This window comes from Arvicola amphibius, chromosome 8, assembly GCF_903992535.2.
Source record: "Arvicola amphibius chromosome 8, mArvAmp1.2, whole genome shotgun sequence".
In the NCBI taxonomy this organism is placed as follows: domain Eukaryota; kingdom Metazoa; phylum Chordata; class Mammalia; order Rodentia; family Cricetidae; genus Arvicola; species Arvicola amphibius.
In genome coordinates this window covers 116,460,275-116,479,773 of record NC_052054.1, presented here as the reverse complement: position 1 = coordinate 116,479,773, position 19,499 = coordinate 116,460,275, and the positions used below count along the sequence as shown (strand labels likewise).

The 19,499-nt window shown below is 51.4% G+C and overlaps 1 protein-coding gene across 1 annotated transcript; it reads right to left on the bottom strand.

The window, feature by feature from the left end:
* Positions 1-4,574: 4,574 nt before the first annotated feature.
* Positions 4,575-10,849, bottom strand: Ihh (Indian hedgehog signaling molecule). The gene is made up of 3 exons (XM_038340509.2): positions 10,218-10,849; positions 7,613-7,874; positions 4,575-6,049 (listed from the first exon to the last, which is right to left on the bottom strand). The coding sequence occupies exons 1-3, from the start codon at positions 10,533-10,535 to the stop codon at positions 5,391-5,393; spliced, it is 1,239 nt and encodes a 412-aa protein (XP_038196437.1). The 5' UTR covers positions 10,536-10,849; the 3' UTR covers positions 4,575-5,390.
* Between the last annotated feature and the right edge of the window lie 8,650 nt (positions 10,850-19,499).

Here is a 19,499-nt window from a genome sequence, read left to right as displayed (position 1 = left end):
GTGTATTTTAAGCACCCCATACCTTACCTTGGGTTCCCCCACAGCACTATCATTGCTTTTCCAGGGCCACCTCTCTCTGGCAGGGTTATAGCCACTCCTGGACTCATCAGCCCTTTAGTCTGTGACTAGGAGTACCTTCTTCTACTACCCCTAAGATGGATGCATCAGCCCACCTCCCTAGCTTTCTACTGCAGGAAGCCTCTGATCTCGGCTCTGCTATTGCATTTGGGAAAGCAACTTCACCTCGCTGGGCCTTCGTTTCTTTGTGTGCAAATGAGGGAGGTAGCAATATCCTCACTTGGTGTTTAGGGCTGGAAGCAGGGATGTGAATAGCACGTCTAGCACACTTGACCCTTGGGAAGAGTTCCTGATTGAAAGAAGTGAACACAAGCAAGGTGCTTTTGTTTTGGGAACCTAATTTTATTCATCTCTGAAACAGGTATACTAATTCTCCTATTCTGTCTCCCTGTGGGATGACACAGGTGTTTATAAAGGGGCTGCAGGTAGGACTGCACCAGAAGACAAACACACCCTGACTCGGACAGAAAGGCCCCGCGTCTTGGCCCATCCTGAGTAAGCTGCGTGTGTACGTGCGTGCGAGGCAGTGGGTGTGGCTCAAAGCAGTGCAGGACACGGGGCTGGGCTGCTATCTACCCAAAGAGGCCCTTATCAGATCCGGGCTGGCCAGGTTCAGCCTGAGAAACAAAGAGGCTTTGAGAAGCTGACTGGGGTGTGGGATGTGGGGCTGAGCCCCAGCAGGTGCAGCCATCCAGAGGCCAGAGGGCATGGGGTGGTGGGAGCTGTCACCCCTGAGAGGTTTATCTGGACATGGACACCCTCTGGAGTGAGAAATAGGGCTTGTGTTCTCCCTTATAGAGAGAATCAGTTCTCTTTGGGAAGCTGTGCTGAGTGTTCACACAGGCTGTTAGCCCTGCCACGGTTCCCAGTTACCAGCCTACATCCTAGCCTCCCTTTAGCTCCGGCTGTCACTTCCTTCAGCCCCGGAGGGTGCCTTGAACCTCCCTTCCACATACTAGTTCCTAATGAGCTGCTCACCTACCTTTGCCCAAGTAATGTAGGGCCATAAGGGCCCAGCCTTATGTATTTTTAACAGAGTGGGCCTATTTCTGTTTCCACAGTGTTAGACCACCACCTAAAGAGCCATTGCTTGGTCTCCCCTCTGACCAGCACAGGGTCTACCCACTGACAAAAGTCTTCCATTTGTGCAAGAGAAGAGGAGTGAGGCCCACTTGGCTTCCAATGAGCCATGCCCAGGACGATTTTGAAACAAGAGAGGAAGCTGCAGGACTGGCTTGGGCTGAGTACATTCAGAGAGACCCCGGCACAGACAGGAGTGGTACCTAATTGCACTGAGCCTCTCTCACTGAGGTAGTCTTCCCAGCAGCTCTAAAGATCCAACACCTAGGAAGTTATCTGGTTTCGTTTTCTGAACTCCGACATTCCAGACCTCACTATCTCCAGGTCTCCCCCGGGACATGTGGACTTGAACCTGGGAACAGAGGGATAATCCGAGTGCCTTCTCCACACACTCTCTGAGAGTGCCATGGTTTGATTTCAAAATTCATGTGCTATAAAATAACTCTCAGTATATCTGCATCGAGAGATAGGACCTGTAAAAGTGATAAGATTGGGAGGGCTCCACTCCTGTGCGTGCATAAATAAATACCAGTATCCTGGAGATGGGCTAACCATTGCCAAGTGAATCCCCATGAGATGATGTGTTTTCTTTCCCTGCTTCGTTTAGCTCTCTTAGCATTATGCCCTCAGATGGCACAGCACAGAAGCCCCCACCCCAAGATGCCAACATCTTGGTAGTGGATGCCCAACCCCAGGAACCATGAGAAGGAAATGGCTCTTCTTCACCAACTCTCGCACGGTGACACTAGATGAAGTAAGATGGAGTGGAAGTACAGGCAGAGAGAGCAGGCACCTCGGTGGGGGGGGGTGGGGAAGAGGGGTCTCATGTACCCAGGAATCCAGCTTTCGGCAACAAGGAGACAGGACATCTGTTTGAGAATGCCCTGAAAACCCTTTCCGGGCGGCCACCGAGGCCAAACGGAACTTGTGAGTGGGAGAGGTGAAGGCTGTGCTGACGAGCCCCCAACTTCGCTCTGGTCCTTTCCAGACCACCACGACCCATCTGGTCTTGGCTTCAATCTTTGGTTTTGTTGCTTGAATATCTATTCTGTCATCATTTTTCTAGCCCCATGGCCCCTTTCCCAGTCCAGGTCACATACCCTTCTGCCAGTTAGTGGACTCCCTGCTTAGTGCTGTCCCTGCTAGTGTCTCTTCCATACAGAAGCCAGAGAAACTTTTGGAAACTCCAATCATGGGCCCCTGCCTGCTTTAAGCTCTCCAGGCCCTTTTGTTGACTCTAGGCCTTTCCCCACTGACTCCTGTTACCTTGGTAATGGTAGCCATTACCATTACTGTTAATTAATTAATTAATTAGATTTTTTTTTTGAGGCAAGGTTTCTATGTAACTTTGGGGCCTGTCCCAGAATTAGCTTCTGTAGACCAGGCTGGCCTCAAACTCACAGAGATCCACCTGACTCTGCTTCCCGAGTGCTAGGATTAAAGGCGTGCGCCACCACTGCCCAGCTATTATTTTAATTTTTTATGTTTGTTTTCTCCCCTGCTCCCTGACCTATGTCCCCTTCCTCCTCTACCTTCCCCTTCCCTTCCTGTTCTGTCCTCCATGGCCTGGAGAGCTACCTACTTTATGCATCCATGTTCCCCAAGTGTCACTGTAACCTGATCTACCAGATAGAAAGTCTACCAGGAAAGAATGGGGAAGAAAATGGACAAGGACATCATAACTGCCACCTCATAGTTCTCATTATACAAGAACTGGGAATCTTTTAGCCTGAAGAGATGGGTCTGTTTTAGATGTGCCAACACAGCAGACTCCCAGGCCTGGAATGCTAGGAGTGGCCTTCTAGAGTGGTCACAAGTTCACCCCAGGATAAGAAAGCCTATGACCACGGTGGCCTGAGAAGCAAACTAGAAGGATACAAGTCTTACTTCTGTCCCTTGTGGTGTCACCTCCAGTGTGCTATGATTTGTAAAATGGCGATATTAGCACACACACGACACGGGTTGTTATAAGCAATAACTAGGCTACCGGGTAAAGTCTAGAGCAATGCTTAGCAATAGTCTTCATCAGATGGCTGTCTGTGGGAACCTAGGACCCTGACCCCCAGGGCAAACTTATTGATTTGCTTGCTTGTTTATTTTGTGTCAAGGTCCTATGTAGCCCTGCCTGGCCTGGAACTTCTAACAATCTTCTTGTTTTTGTCTCCTGGGTGCTAGAATTATGGGCTGTTGCTACCATGACAAGCTAAAGATGTTTATTTGTTTTGTTTTCAAACAAGGTCTCAGAACATAGCCCAGATTGACTTCTGATTCACAATCCTTCTGCCTCAGCCTCCCAGGAGCTGGGTTTATGGGCAAGTGACACCCTGCTCAGCTTTGGAACACCGCTTTGTATTGTTTTGTTTTCTGATTTCCTTGCTGTTACCTGAATATCACTGCCTACTTCTCCTCAGTTGATCTGGCTTGGGCATGAAAATCTGCCTTATGTTACAGGAACTCAAAACGAGGGGTGCTTGGGGTGCTTTTCTGCCTTGGCTATAAACTGAGCCTTCTCTAGACACCGCGGCACTTCTGTGCAGTGGTGTGGTTTAGGATATGAAATGCACCCCCATGAAAGCTTAGTAGCGGCACTAACATTCTCCTTCAGTGATGATCTCGTTCCTGATTGGCTGTGAGAAGGTGGGACCTAGATGAAGGAAGGAAGTCACTGGTGGGTGGGGTCTCGAAGGGTGGGTCTTGACCCTAGACCTTCTGCTCTCTCTGTCTCTGTTTCCCAGATGTCATGAGAGGAGCAGTGGAGCTGGCTGGCCAGGAAATGAAACCTTAGAGACCGTGAGACAAAATAAACCATTTCTCTTGTTTTGTTTTTTTTTTTTCTCAAGTATTTTCTCCTGGTGACAGGAAACTAACTGGCATCCACAGACCATTCGCCACATGTGAGATATTTAAAAATTAATTCCTGGGCCTCACGTTGGAGCTATGAAGACAGAAGCCTGGAAGTCAATAGCATCCTTTGCACAGCTGCCCAGGTAACTCTGATGGTTCACAACTGCTGGTTTAGGGACCTCTGACCTGTCCAAGTAGTCAGAATGGGCCACCAAGAAAAATGAATTCCATAGAATCTTTTCACTCCATTACCGAGAGAAATGAGTTTAAAAGACAGGCCCTCCTTGAGAAGGTTCAGGACAAACAGGAGGGCCACTTTCACTAGGACACAGTATCATGGTTCTGGGGGTGTGACAGGGCCACACATTAGTTTCCTCTGTTCTGTCTCTGGCACAGCCATGTTTAGGGAAAGCAGTGGGCAAGCCCTCGCCCAGACTCCTCTGCCAAGTTAAAAAAGGGCTTGGAGCGAGACTAGGAGCTGAGGTTTACCCTTAAAGGAGGCTCCTAGATCACCCATGCATGACTGCACCTAACTGTATACTGGCTCCACTCAGAATCCTGAATTCCATGGCTCTAACAACTTAAATAATTTTTATTACAAAAGAAAGGAAAGACCAAAACATTCCCAAAATTCTCCCATGGGTTTCCCCTCCATGCAAATAAATAAGGTGAGGGAGACAGACTGGAGGAGGGGTTGGGGGTTGGGGTTCAGCAGAAAAGGGAGACTAGCCTGGGCAGGGGTGGCAAGGATACCCAGGCTCCTCCCCAGTCCTAGCCACTAGGGTAAGACGACCTGGAACAGAGACTCTGCACATTGACAGCCAAGTCTGGGGACGTGTCTGGAGGAGTGTGGCCTTCAGATAAAGGTCATGTTTCAGGATGGCCAGGGTGGCTGTGGTCTTTCAGTTCTGGAAGGCAATGAGTCCAGCCAACTCCCCACTGGCTCCTAGGGAATCTAGCAGCATTAACTGAGGTTGTAAGCCTACATACAGGTAGACTCTCTTCATACTGTGATCAACTGCCAACAGGGACATCAGAAACCCAGGCCCCAAGAAACACTGGAGTAAGCAGTCCAAAGACAGATGGAACAGGTCCTCCCCTGTAAGGAGGTGGGATGTGGAGAGTCGCAGTGAGAGCTAGCTGGGTTTCAAGGTCTCTGGGAAAAGAGAGCCATCCCCCGGTCAGCTCTGTTCACAGCTCCACCACTATACCGAGCTAAGGGTGTGGGCCCAGCACCACCTAGTCAGGTCTCAATGGTGTCTCCGCTCTGGACAGAGGATGGAGACCAGCGTCCTCAGGCCAGGTGCCTTCCAGGGTCAGAGCCTTCCTGGCGAGGAGGCCTTTGGATCCAGCATAGCAGTTCCAGAAGGGGAGTGGTTAGAGTCCTTTCAACTTCCTGCCTCAGACATGCCCAGCGGATGGAAGCTGCTCTCTTCTAGCAAGAGACGCCCCAGGCGGTAGAGCAGCTGAGGGTACCAGTGAACCCCCTCACTTGGGGTCCAACCGCCCCATGCCAAGCTGGGAAACAGTCGCAGGGGCCAGAAGGCCAGCTGAGCCAGGTGGTGGTCGGCCACAGCTGCAAAACAGGAGGCCACCACATCCTCCACCACCAGTGTCCCATGCCTCGTGAGTGGCGCATAGGACCCCATGGCCACATGGGTGGAGACAGCCGCCACCCGAGCAGGCTGGAGGCCGGGCACCCCTGCTACCAGCACGTATTGGCCTGGCTGCACGTGGCTGGCAAACGTGGCCCGGAAGTGGGCTGCTGGTTCTGTGTGATTGTCAGCAATGAAGAGTAGGTGCGCAGGCGTGAGTTCCAGTCGACGTGGGGGATCCTGGGTCTCAATGACCTGGAAAGCTCTCAGCCTGTTTGGCTCACGGTCCAGGAAAATGAGCACATCACTGAAGATGGGGTTCCCATCCTCCCCCATGGCCAGCACCCGGTCTCCTGGCTTCACAGCTGACAGGGCCACACGTGCCCCATTCTCTAGGCGCACCTGGGCTCCAGCAGGGAAGCAGCCACCCGTTTTGGCAGCGGCGGAATGCTCTGTGGGTAGAAGGGACATGAAGGTGTTACTCAGGTACAGTGCCCCTCTCCTGGCCACCCTAGCCCAGGGGTGGCTGCTCTTGTTTTCAGATAATCCCCTTATCACTATACCTCAGTTTCTGATGACCCACGCCAACCCATATTATTCTCTCTCCCTCTTCTCCCTAGCCCAAACCCTGGCCAATGAGAGGCCCACGCTGGGGCTCGAACACCAGGTGACATCCCTGTCTGCTCATATCCCGCTGTAAAGCAGCCAGAGGCTGGAGGTCAGGAGAGACATTGGCTGTGTAAGGCCTGACCCCAGGAAAGTTGCCATCTTGTGAAAATGGGAAGTTGCTTAGCTTTGCGGAGGTCTAGGTAGTCTGTTCTGCCATTTGATAAAACACTTCCAAGAAATGGCCCTCCCAGACTGGCCTTCCAAGTATAGCGCCATGACAGAGCTGACCATCTGTGTCTATAGAAGTTAGAGGAAGGCCAGCCCGTGGAGAAAACAAAATCCTAAGACCCCTCAGAGTGAGCGCTCAGGGGTGAGCTAACGGCACGGACAACAATCGCCATTTTCAGTTCATGTGTTTGTTACTTCCGCAGGGACTGGACACAGTGACATCAGAAGGTGGAATGGAGGACACTGTCTGGGGTCAGGAGTCATGAACAGAAGCGGCCACTTGGGGAGCTGACCCTAGGTCAGTGTTTTAGATGAAGGGAGATGTGGTTGTAAGTACACACTGTTGAAAGGGTCAGGTTGTGGGAGGGGGTGTTGGTAGGATCACCCTTGTGAACCCAGGTGGATCAAAAATCTCGAGTCTGTGCGTGCAACTACTGTGCGGCCCCATGGAGAGGGTGGAGCCTGCAGCCAGCTGAGGCCACGGGAGAACCACGTGAAGCATTCGTGAGTGGGTTAGGTGTAAGCAACAGGGACACTTATGAGACTGGGGATGAGGGCGGGGCTCCAGTGCCTGCCAGTTCGGATCAACAAGGCGGCCAATCTGGGAAAATCCATTTTATTGAGTCCACTTTATTTTGGGCTTTTACCCCAAATTCTCCAGCTTTGGGGCTCTGGGGAAGAGGTTGGGGACGCCTGCGCCCCGCTGGGAGGCCTGACCTCATCTGAGTGGTAGGTTCTGAACCTTTGGTCTCCTGGTCAGGCATACTGATGTCTGGACACACTCTGGCCCCTAAACCATGCCTTGTTTTGTATGGACCTGGATGGGGGTGGGGGGCGGTGATGCCTGCCAGCCTGTCTTCCTCCATCTCTTCAACTTGTTCTGTCTTGTACTTCCTGTGGCAGTCTCTGGGCTGTGAACCACCACGTCAGCACTCAGTGGCACGGGAATAGGCCCTGTCTCTCTAGGCTCCTGCCATAGCACTACCGGACATGAGAAGAGCAGGCAGTCCAAAACAGCTGCGGGGAGCGCTGCTGCCGCCTCCGAAATCCTCTTCCCTTGGTTCCCCGCCTCCATCCCCTGGAGGCCATCTTCACCTTCTTGGCTCTACTGGGCCTTGCGCTGCCTGCCCATGCCCTGCGGCCCCGGCCCCGGGTCCAGCCCCCCGGCAGCGGCTCACCAGACTTGACCGAGCAATGCACGTGGGCCTTGGACTCGTAATACACCCAGTCGAAGCCGGCCTCCACTGCCAAGCGTGCCAGCAGTCCATACTTATTTCTGTCTCGGTCTGAGGTGGTGATATCCACCGCACGGCCCTCATAGTGTAAAGACTCCTCTGAGTGATGACCATCTTCATCCCAGCCTTCGGTCACCCGCAGCTTCACACCTGGCCACTGATTCATGACAGAGATGGCCAGCGAATTCAGACGGTCCTTGCAGCGCTGCGGAGGGAAAGGAGCTCGCAGTTAGGGAAGGGAGCCCTACCCAGGTGCAGGTAACAGAAGTTTCAGCCGACTCTCCCACACTACTCAAAAGACTTGGAAAACTTGGGAGGAGCTCTGCCCCTTTCCCTTAGGAATAGAGCACTCTAAATGTGTTCTCCCACAGTCGGGAGTCTCCAGGGAACTAGGCCACATAGTGGCGCCACAAATCTGGAAGGCGCATGGAGTTACGCACCCTCAGGGGACTCTTCTCCAGTCAGTGGAGTTTCGCTTGGCTCCCTCTCCCCTGATTAGTTTGGTTTCGCCACAAATGTAGCTTTTCCAGAGGCGAGTTCCTTATTTTACCTAGGCACCAAGGCAGGCGTCCCGCGGGGAGGGATTCTAACACTCCACTGCCTGCGGGCTGACCTGCTAGGCATGCAAGGCCAAAGGTGCCCAGTAGGTGTCACCGCAGCCCCAGAGCTGAGGCCACCAGACACTGAGCCTTGCCCGCACGGCAGGTGCAGACCCGGCCAGCAGCGTGGGTCAGGGGGTGTGTTGGAGGAAAATTTCAGGTCTGCTTAGATCCCTCCAGTAACTGCCACAAAAACGTTCCTCTTGGGGCCTTCTTTTGAGCCCACGTCTGCCTACGCTTAGCTGGAGATACGACAGGCAGAGAGCCAGTACCCTGCCCATCTGACTGGGACAGAGAGGTCGTCCCCCCCCCCCCAAGGGACCAGCGAGCTCTCACACCTCTACTAGGGTGCAGTTGTCCCTATTTAGGAAGCGGCCCGTGAAAAACCCGAGCCTTTGATCTCAGGAAACCTGCCTAAATCCTCAGAATCTTCCTTGAACAGTGTGGGAGTGGAGCTGTGCCCTGGGGACCAGGATCATCGGTGGTGGCTGCCTCTTCAAGGGTCTCGAAGGACCTTGCAGTTGACTGAGGAAAGAGGGTGGAGTTCTCACATGCGGGGAAGGGGCCCTCCGCTGAAGTGAGGTGCCAGGCCCGCCAAGTATCAACCTACCTCTGCCCCACTGAGCTCGGGCCCCACAGACCCTTGGACTTAGCCTCCCAGGAGGCAACAGTGACTATAATCCAAGGCTTAGTCAGTCCTCCCAACTGCGCAGCCTGCTTGGGGGTGCTAACCCACAGTAAGGGGAGGTAGCTCCACCGGCTCCTTTCACCCTTGACAGTCCTTAGACCTCATGTATGTCTGTCTGCCTTACTAGCCAGCTCCCGTTCATTCGACTAGTCCCCTCTACCCCCTCCTTCTGGTACAGAGCCTGGGCGCTCACTGTCAATGATTGCCCAGCCTGTGGCCCGGATCCTTATCTGCATTCCTCGGCGCCCAGCCCGGCCCGGCCACCGGCCAACCTTCGGCCCCGACATCGGCTGGCCAGCCCCGGCGCCAGGGCGCATGCTGAAGGCCGTGGTTTAGTTGCTTTCTCTAAAGATTTAGAAAAGTGGCAGCCTATTAATAGGAAATGGGCCGGTAGACCCCAACGGGAAGGGGCGTATGTCTTTCCCAAGGCGAACAAGGCTTCGGAGAAGGAAGTGTGCGACCCCGTTGTCTGGCGGAGTTGGGTCCTGCTTCGCGCATGGAGAGATCAGTTAGTGTCATCTCTGCTCCCTGCCTTCCTAGGCATCCCTTCTCCTACTTCCCATCCTTCTCGTCCGCGCCACCAAACTCAAGGATTCCCCCAAGCTTGTTCTCAGAGCCTGAAGGCTTCAGCACCCCACCCTTTAACCGCAACCGCGCTGCTCAACCCTCACGACAGACACGTGGGCTTACCCGGCTGGTTCCCTTTCCTACCTCTGCCTCCAAACTCAACTTTTCCCTGCTATTCCTTAATCCCAGAGCCAGCCAAGACAGGGATCCAGGAGAGGGCAGCGCAGCTAATCAAGTGGCACATGGGGAGGAAAGGCCATGGGGTCCCTGATGTTCTGAGCTTCTCCGCCTTAGGGGTGCCAAGTGGCTTTGAAATGATCAGAGCTGAGCTGTGAGAAATGTTAGGCCAGGAGGGATGGCGTGGTCCCCGGAGGCGCAAGAGGCAGCCAGGTGGAGGTACCTTCGAGTGCCAGATCTGACCTGAGCCGCGGGCAGAGGCGCCCGCCAACCTGCTGAGCTGTGGGGCTTGGCAGCAGCAGAGAACTCCTCTCAAAGACACCGGGCGGGATCCGGGATGCCAGCACTCCCGCGGGGTCCCTTGGCCAGCCCGTCTTGGACAGAAAGACACCCGGGATTCATGAGGGCAGGTGCCAGGGGGCGTGCCAGGCAGTCGGGAAAAGATGCCAGGCAAGAGGATAGAGCCGGGCAGGTGGCGGTGCTTCGATGGTGCGCTGGAAGGACCGATCGCTCTCACCTGGGTCATGAGGCGGTCGGCACCCGTGTTCTCCTCGTCCTTGAAGATGATATCGGGATTGTAGTTGGGGGTGAGCTCCTTGAAGCGCTCCGAGCTGCGCGCGATCTTGCCTTCGTAGCGCCCGCTGGCGCCCAGGGTCTTCTCCGGCACGTTAGGGCTGAACTGCTTGTAGGCAAGCGGCACGAGTTTGCGAGGCGGCCTCCGGCGACTGCCCACTACCCGGCCCGGCCCGCAACCCCGCGCCGCCGACACCAGCAGCAGCAGCAGCAGCAGGAGCAGACAGAACCGTAGTCGGGGCCGGAGCCAGGCGGGAGACATGGCCGGGTAGCCCGGGAGAGCGGCAGGCGACGGCGCCTGGTGGGCTGATGGGTGGGCGCGTGGCTGGGAGAGCTTCGGGGGCTCAGGCGTCTGGGTGGCTCTTGGGGACTCCAGGCGGGGGCGCCATGGGCAGCGCAGCGCGGCTCAAGGCCGGTGGGACTCAGGTGCGGGGCGGGGGCCCGGGGCCCTGGCTGGTGGCGGCGTGCTGTCCCCCTCGGCGCCTCGACTCTGAGCTGCCCGGCTCGCCGGCCGCCAATAAATAGGCCGGCCCGTTTGTTTTGGCAACGCGGCGACGGCGGGGGGCGGCGGGCGGCGGGGCTGCGGGCCGCCGGGCTGGGCTGGGCTGGCCGGGCCGGCGGGCTGGAGAGACCCGCGGTTAGCACCCCGGCCCGGCGGTCAGGCGGCTCGGGGAGAGCGGGAGCTGCTGCCGTCTGCGGCACAGCCCGGGGTCGAATGAGAGGGGAAATGGAAGAGATCCGGGCTCGGGGCCCCGCGCAGACCGCACCCTATCCATGTCCCTGCCTCCTGCGCGTTCGACAGCGAACCTGCAGCAAGGGCGGCACAGCCTCCTCCCCCTCGGGCGGGCGGCCCCTAGGCTAGTCAGCCCTGTCCCGCGCGCTCCTTAGCCGCGCGTCCGCCCGCCCGCTGCCCTCTGCGCCCCCTGCGCGGCTGCCTGCGTTTGTCCTCCTCGCCCGGACGCGCTTCACCCCGCCCTGGTCTCGCCTCCCGGTTCCTCGCGGCTCCGGGGAGCCCCGCCAGGCGCAAACCTCCTGGACAGGAGATGCCACCCCCACAGAGACCGCAACCCACGTCGCAGCCGGACACAAGGGGCGGGGGGCAGTGGCGGGACCGCACAGCCGCCTACAGTGTCCCCTGCGGAGAAGCAAACCCAAAAGCTGGAGGCCATTCATAACTCCGTGCCCCACCCTGGCCCAGGAAACACGCCTTCTCAGTTTGGAGGAGCAGGGTTCTGTATTGACCCAGTGCACACTCCACGACCCTATACCTGCCATGTACGAAACTGGACTGGCATGGGGAATGCAGTCTTGTCAAGGGTCAAAAAGGGCCTCTGAGTTGGAAACACTGTTAAAACAAGTGGGACAAAGTTGCAAAGGGAAAGGCCAAGACAGAGTAGCAAAAATGGGGACAGTCACAGAGATGGAAGAGCACCTGGTGCCGCGGGACAAGCAACAATGACTTGAGGAGCCCGGGCTGGGTAAAAAAGCCAAAAGGATCCCAAATCACCTGCATAGAGGCACTGCACGGGGCCACTCTAGTCTACTTCACAAATAAAAGCGGGCATGAACTCTACAGAGGAAGGGAACGTGGTTGTACACTTTAATAGGACATTCAGGGAGGCAGAATGACTTAATCTAGGCTGCCAAAACAAGAAGAGGCACAAATCACCACCACAATGTCAAATCACACGTCAGTTGCAACATATTACACAAATTCAATAAAGTTATAATTTAAAAGTTTAAACTCCCTCCCTTCCTCCCTCCCTCCCTCCCTCCCTCCCTTCCTCCTTTCTTTTCTTTACAGATGGAGTCTCAAGTATGTAGTCCAGGCTAGCCTTTAGTTCTGGATTCTCCTGCTTCCACTTCCTGAGAGTTGGGATTACAAGCAAGGACGACCATGCTCGACATACTAGACAAATCATGATGGTTATGATACATACATGCACCCCATCTGCCCACCTTACTCTCCTAAAGGAGATTGGACTGTTGCTGCTGATTTATATTTGAAGTTGAGGTCAATTACTTTGTTTGTTTGAACAGGATCTCATGTAGACCAGGCTGAACCCTTGCTATGCAGTTGAGGATAACCTTGAATTACTGATCCTCCTACCTCTGCCTCCCAAGTGAAGATATATATATATATATATATATATATATATATATATATATATATATATGTGTGTGTGTGTGTGTGTGTGTGTGTGTGTGTGTGTGTGTGTGTGTGTCGGCACTTAAAAGGTGCCATGACCCCTTTGGAGTATAAAGGATTCTCCAGTTCCCCACCTCCACCCCTTAGACAAAGTCTCACTATGTCACTCTGGCTGCCTGAACCTTTCTGTGTAGACCTTGATCCTCCTGCTTATACCTCTCGAGTGCTAGGATTACAGGCATGCTCCACCACACCTAACTCCAAGTTCTTTGATATCAAACTTTAGCCTAACAGGTAAAGTAATCTCAGGTTTATTTCTTGAAGCTCAGAGTTGTAAAGATTAGTAAAAATGAGAGAAATGACTGCTAGGCATGGGCTAAGCATGAATGCCGGTGGTAGGCATAAGCAGGTGCTTTGCATGCGTGAGGACCTGGATTTAATTCTCAGCATATGCCAGCCCGCCCGCCTACCCACCACCAGCAACCTGTACAGAGGAACAGAGAGGTAAAGGTGGAGATTTTTCTAATTAGATAAAGCACCTGTTACAAATAGAAGATTTGGGACAGGTAAGCCTCCACAGTGTGCCTCTTGAAGAGCAGGAGCCTCCAATCACTGCACCTAAGGGATCAGCCTGGCTGAGAGGGGTTGAGCCTCCGAGGAAGCCACATCAGCTAAGGGGGCACTGCTCTGCAGAGGCACACTTGATGCCCAGTGGCGGCTCCACTGTGTAAGTAGTTCCGACTTGACACTGATCAGATCTTTAGAGACTTAACATTCAAAACGATAGGAGTTACAGTCAGAAAGAGGAGACACAAGAGGACAAACGGCAGAGCAAGTAGATACCTATTTGTTAGATTCTCTGAAATAATCCTCTAAAAATGTTATTCTTTAAGCTTTATGCATGTATACAGTGACATGCAATCATATCCACCTGCTCCATCTCACCCAAGAAAAGAGTACTAAGAAATCATAAAGGCTTGGACCCAGTCCCCATTACTGAAAAACAAGCCTGAAGGATGGTGGTGTTTACTAGAAGTGACTTGAAACCCTATTTGTTTGTTTGTTTGTAGACATGATCTCACTATATTACCTAGCCTGATCTTGAACTGGCAATCCTCCTGCCTCTTCTACCTTGAAATAGGCATGCACCATTGTACCCTGGGACTTTTTAAATTCAAGTCAGGGCCTTAAGAACTTGGATCATTGGAGCTGAAGAGATGGCTCGGCTATCAAGAGCACTTGCTGCTTTTGCAGAAGACCTGGGTTTGAGTTCCGGCATCCACAGCTCATAACTGACTATAACTCCAGTCCCAGAGTATCCAACATCCTTTTCTCACTCCCATGGGCACCGCATACGTGTGGTGCATAAGGACATGAAGGAAAAACACTCATACACAGAAAATAAACAATTAAAAATGTAAAAGAACTTAGAACACTGTTTTGCTGCTTGTGTTCTTAGCTGCTCAGGAGATGACGGATGGCTACTGAACTGGACCAGTCCCTGAATGATACCAAACAAAGCCTAATGCTTTTTCTGATTACCACCAAGCTGCCAACATTAGCACTGGAGAACTGAGGTGTTCCATTCTGAAGGCACCAATGGTCTGGGCTATTGTGACATCCACAGGAGCCGGCATCAGTGACTGCCTCTCAGGGCACAGCAGCCCCAGGCTCTCTCCTTTCGCACTTAGACCTCAATCATCTCTATTTTGAAGAACAAAGAAAACTCTATTGCTTTAGAAATATAATTTCTTTTCTTGTCTATAAAAGCAAAAGTTAGAAAACAAATGGGTTGTAAAGCATTGGGTTGTAAAGGGCTGACAAGGTGGCTCAGCAGGTAAAGGCAATTGCTACCAAGCCTGACAATCTGAGTTTGATTCCCTGGACCCACGTGGTAAATGGAGAGAACATATTCTCACAGGTTGTCCTCTGACCTCCATACAAGCCACAAGCTAACGCTGTCTCTCCCTCCTTCCCTTCCTCCCTCCCTCCCTCCCTCCTTTTCTTCCTCCCTTCCTCTCTTTCTCCCTTCCATGTCTCTCTCTCCCTCTATTTCTATGTTTCTCTCTCTCTCTCTCTCTCTCTCTCTCTCTCTCTCTCTCTCATTAAAGTGCCTTTAAGGCCCAACATGGTAACACATGCCTTTCATCCCCAGCACTTAGGAGGCAGAGGCAGTTCAAGGCCAGCCTGGTCTACATTAGTGAGCCCCAGATCAACCAGCGATGTGGAGAGAGACCCTGTCTCAAAAAAAACAACAACAAAAATGTTTTGAGAAAGGACTGGAAACTATATCATAGGACCCAATAACTTAAACATCTGTTTGGCAAACGATCATGTTGCAGTTTTAGTAAATCTTACTCTACTGCTATAGTAGCAACGCAGCATATTTATAGTACACACACACACACACACACACACACACACACACACACACACGTATGAACTACATAGGATCCATACTGTTAAAATGGATTTTTTCCATTTTTTCCCTCATAGTTCTGCCATTTGGCCAGGTTAATCCAGCCCTAAACCCAGTGGCGCTGGGCCACAACCAGAGAGGTTCTAGGAACACAGTCAAATGTCCTGCAGTGACTCAGGGTACAGCAGTTCTGACCCAGCAGAGACGGCACCAGACCTGGAGGGAGCAGAGCATTGTCTTTGTACCTTCCGCTCGTGTGACCTTGCAGAATTTCAGCTTTCTCATTCATAAAATGAGAATAATGCCAGGCGTGGTGCTGCATGCCTGTAATCTCGGCACTTGGGGAGCCGAGGCAAGAGAATCATGAATTCCTGGCTAGCAACAAAGCAACAGCCTATTTCAAAAAATCGAAAACAAGAACAAAAAACAACCCCTACCTCATGGAGTTGTTAAGAGGCTTGAAAAATAAACGCAGTCAGGGATAGATGCTCGGTGCCAGCTGTGTTGATTCTCTGCTGCCTTCGCTAGGGCAGCAACTGTCTTCTGTCTTCTGTGATCCTTCTACTGGGCACAGTTAAGGTTGCTGGGTTTGTGTGCTCTGACAGCGGTGGTCATTAGCAGGCCTGGCAACTTCCTTTTTTTTTTCTTTCTTCTTTTTTTTGTTTTTCGAGACAGGGTTTCTCTGCAGCTTTTTTAGAGCCTGTCCTGGAACTAGCTCTTGTAGACCAGGCTGGCCTCGAACTCACAGAGATCCGCCTGCCTCTGCCTCCCGAGTGCTGGGATTAAGGGCGTGCGCCACCACCACCCGGCCCGGCAACTTCCTTTTTAAAAACTTAGTTGTGTAAGCCAGGCAGTGGTGGTGTACCCCTTCAATCCCAGCACTCTGGAGGCAGAGGCTGGTGGATTTCTGAGTTTGAGGCTAGCCTGGTCTAGGATAGCCAGAATACACAAAGAGAACCTGTCTCAAAATAACAACAAAAACAAAGATTGGTTGTCTGTGTGTAATGTGTATGTATGCAAGCATATGTATGTGTTCATGTGTGAGAGCAGGAGCACCATGGTGTACATGCATAGGTCTTTGCCTTGCAAACCGCTTACGGCTGGGTCTCTTGGCTGTTTGCTGGTGGGTACACCAGGCTAGCTGGTCTGTGGACTCCCAGGGTTCTCCTGTTTTCACCTCCCAACTCCTTGCAGGAGCCCATGAGCAACTGTCTGTGATTCTGCAGATTCAAAATCAGACCCTCACCTTGTAAGCAAGCACTTCACTCACTGAGCCCACCTCCCCATCACTAGGTCCTGCGTCTCCTCCAGGTGACATCTACCTGGACACGGTAGTGTAACAGCCATGGAGGGAAAGGGGAGGCAACTGGCAAAACAAAAGGTTCAGATTTGTCCCCAGAAACTTTTTATTTTTTTATTTTTATTCTTTTAAATATTTATTTATTTGTTTATTTGTTTATTATGTATACAATATTCTGTCTGTGTGTATGCCTGCATGCCAGAAGAGGGCACCAGACCCCATTACAGATGGTTGTGAGCCACCATGTGGTTGCTGGGAATTGAACTCAGGACCTTTGGAAGAGCAGGCAATGCTCTTAACCTCTGAGCCATCTCTCCAGCCCAGAAACTTTTTATTTTACCCTCCAGAGAAACCATTCCAATAAAAGGCAATTACAAAGGCCCAAATGCTATTCATTAAAAAGCTAAGGCAAGTGCATTATAAACTAGATAGGCTAACAGGTAAAATGAATTTTATCTAGGCAAATATGAAACCAAGAAACAATTAGCCAGGGGCTAGAAACCTGCTGAGCAAAATCAGTTTTGAAGGAGGGAAACATGACTGTAATGAATGGGTGAAAAGGCCACTCAAAGGTGTGGGACAAAGAGAGTGGCAGCCCTAGCAATGGCGAAGCGTCAAGCACCATGACCTAGGCATGGGGACCTGTACAAAAGCCTTAGGAAAGCTGACGCCATTGTCTTAATTGTATAGGTGAGGAAACTGTTTGCAGAAGGCCAGAGAGTCTGGCTCAGACCTTGCGTGTGAGGGAGTGGGCGTCGGAACCAAGTCCCACGTGCCGCCACAATGACATGCTTTCTTGGTGAGTGATTCCTGGGGCAAGCATGCTAGGTTGCTGACCTGTATTCAAGCCAGTTATTATTTTTTCTGTGTAATCAAGAAAACTGTTTTCTCCTTTCAAGACCTGTTACCTTAGGCCCTCATGCTTTATTTCCCCCAGCTGGTTGGGGTCACTTTGACTCCTATTTTATTTTGGAAGAGGTTAGGAACTCTCAACAAATTTGACCTCTCTGAAAGAAGCATGCTTCTCTTTCAACCTTCAGATCAGTTCAGAAAACATTTAGAGACCCAATTAGAGCCACTCAAATCTAACAATGCTTTGAAATCTAGCTATTGATTAGAAATGAGAATGTCAAGTTACCTTTGGCCAAACAATAAGCTCATTACAAGGCACTTCAGAGAGACTAGGGCATTCAAGACTTTGCTTTGATGACTTTGAAACGGCATGAAAAGGCAGCAGAATTAGTTACAGAGTGTTTACCTATCAAGTCAGAGACAAAGACGGTGGGAAAGCCACCGTATGGACAGACATTTGCAGATACACATACATATAAATTATTTCTCGGCCACAGGCCTGCAACCTTAGGAAACTGAGGCAGGAGACAGTCAAGGTCATTTCACAGAGCACAATGATACCCCATCTCAAAATAAAACGGGAAAGAGACTGATAAAGGTCTATGGTAGAGGGCTTGCCTAGAATGAGCAAGCCCGTTTAATCACCACTATTGCAAAAATAAAATAAATGGGGGGGGTAAGAGAGGGTAACAGAATGCATGTGACATAAAAGCAGCAGTGGGAAGGGTGCAGGGTGTTTGGGGGGACAAAGGGGTCAAGCAAGAGAAGGAAAGTGGGGCAGTGGGGAGGAGGATGACTAAGAAAGAGCAAGAAAAATATAATGTCATAATGAAATCCATTACTACGTATTCTAACTTTTAAGAAAGATTGTGTGTGTGTGTGTGTGTGTGTGTGCGTGCGCGAGCATGCCTGTGGAAGCAAGAAGAGGGCATCACATTCCCTGAAACAGGAGTTAAAATGGTTGCCATCTGCCTGATGCAGGTGCTGAGAACCAAACTCAAGTCCTCTCAGAGGGCCAAGTGCTCTTCCCACTGAGCCACCTGTCTCTCCAGTTCCTTGTGTGCTAACTTTAAGGTCTGATTTTAAAATATATTTCTGTACAGGATGATGGTGCGCTTGCTAATGGGCCCTAGTGCCTCTATCTGAAATTAATTGCTCAAGAGAAAAATCTTGGAAAATGCTAGTTCAGCGAATGTTCAGCAAGGGGCACCGCTCTGCCCTACAATGGTGCCTTTCCTGCCTGTCAGCTTTCTGTGCTGGATTTGTATTTTCTCATTCCCATGCCTACCCAGTCCCTCTTGGCAGTCACCTGGAGGATGCTGAGGACCCAGAGCAGTGGTTCTCAAGCCTCTAATGCTGTGACTCTTGAACACACTCCTCATGTGTGGTGACCCCAACCAGAAAATTATTTTTGCTGCTACTCTTAACTGTAATTTTGCTACTGTTATGAATCGTAATGTAAGTTAAGTGTCTGTGTTCTCCGACGGTCTTAGGTGACTCACGTGCACAGGTTGGAACTGCTGACCTGGAGTAACAAAAGCAAGACAGTGCACACTTTCTACTTGCCGATAGTCTTCATTTCTACAAACCCACTCTCCATCACAGTAATAGCTGATAAAAGATATTTGGCCCCCACGCCCACCGTTCATCAGACTTCCCCCAATACAAAGGATAGTGGTTACAGCCACAAGTTTCTAAGACATTCCTAGACCCCGCTAATATGAAAATGGGAATGTGTGCGAATCTTTTTCACTTATTAATTAAAAAAAGACATTTACTTAATGCATAATTGTTCTTGGTTTCTTGGATATGAGAAAATAAAAATTGTTACATTAAAAATATATGCGAGAAAGAGAGAGAGAAGGTGCGTGTGTAGAGGTCAGAAAGAGAGAGAGAAGGTGCGTGTGTAGAGGTCAGAAAGAGAGAGAGAAGGTGGTGTGTAGAGGTCAGAGAGAGAGAGAGAAGGTCGTGTGTAGAGATCAGAAAGAGAGAGAGAAGGTCGTGTGTAGAGGTCAGAAAGAGAGAGAGAAGGTGCGTGTGTAGAGGTCAGAAAGAGAGAGAGAAGGTGCGTGTGTAGAGGTCAGGAAGAGAGAGAGAAGGTCGTGTGTAGAGGTCAGAGAGAGAGAGAGAAGGTCATGTGTAGAGGTCAGGAAGGCCGACCTTCAGGATTGGTTTTGTCGTCCACCCGGAGGGCTCCAGAGAACAAACTCAGCTGTCAAGCTTGGTGGTAAGTGAGCTTATCCACTGAGTGGGGACAAATTAAAACAAACAAATAAAGCCAGATTCTGGATATCACGGAACTTTATTCTAGTGGAAGGAATTGGGGAGATAGACAATTAAAACCAAACACAATCGAGTAAAATTTACATTGTGTTAGAAAAAACTTAGGAAGGTTATTGAACAAAATACATTCACAGGCTTGGGGGTCGGCCAGTTGGGATGGGGGAGGGCAGCAGGTTGAGTGTGGATCTCACCTGGAAGGGGCAATCTGCAAAGACCTGAAAGA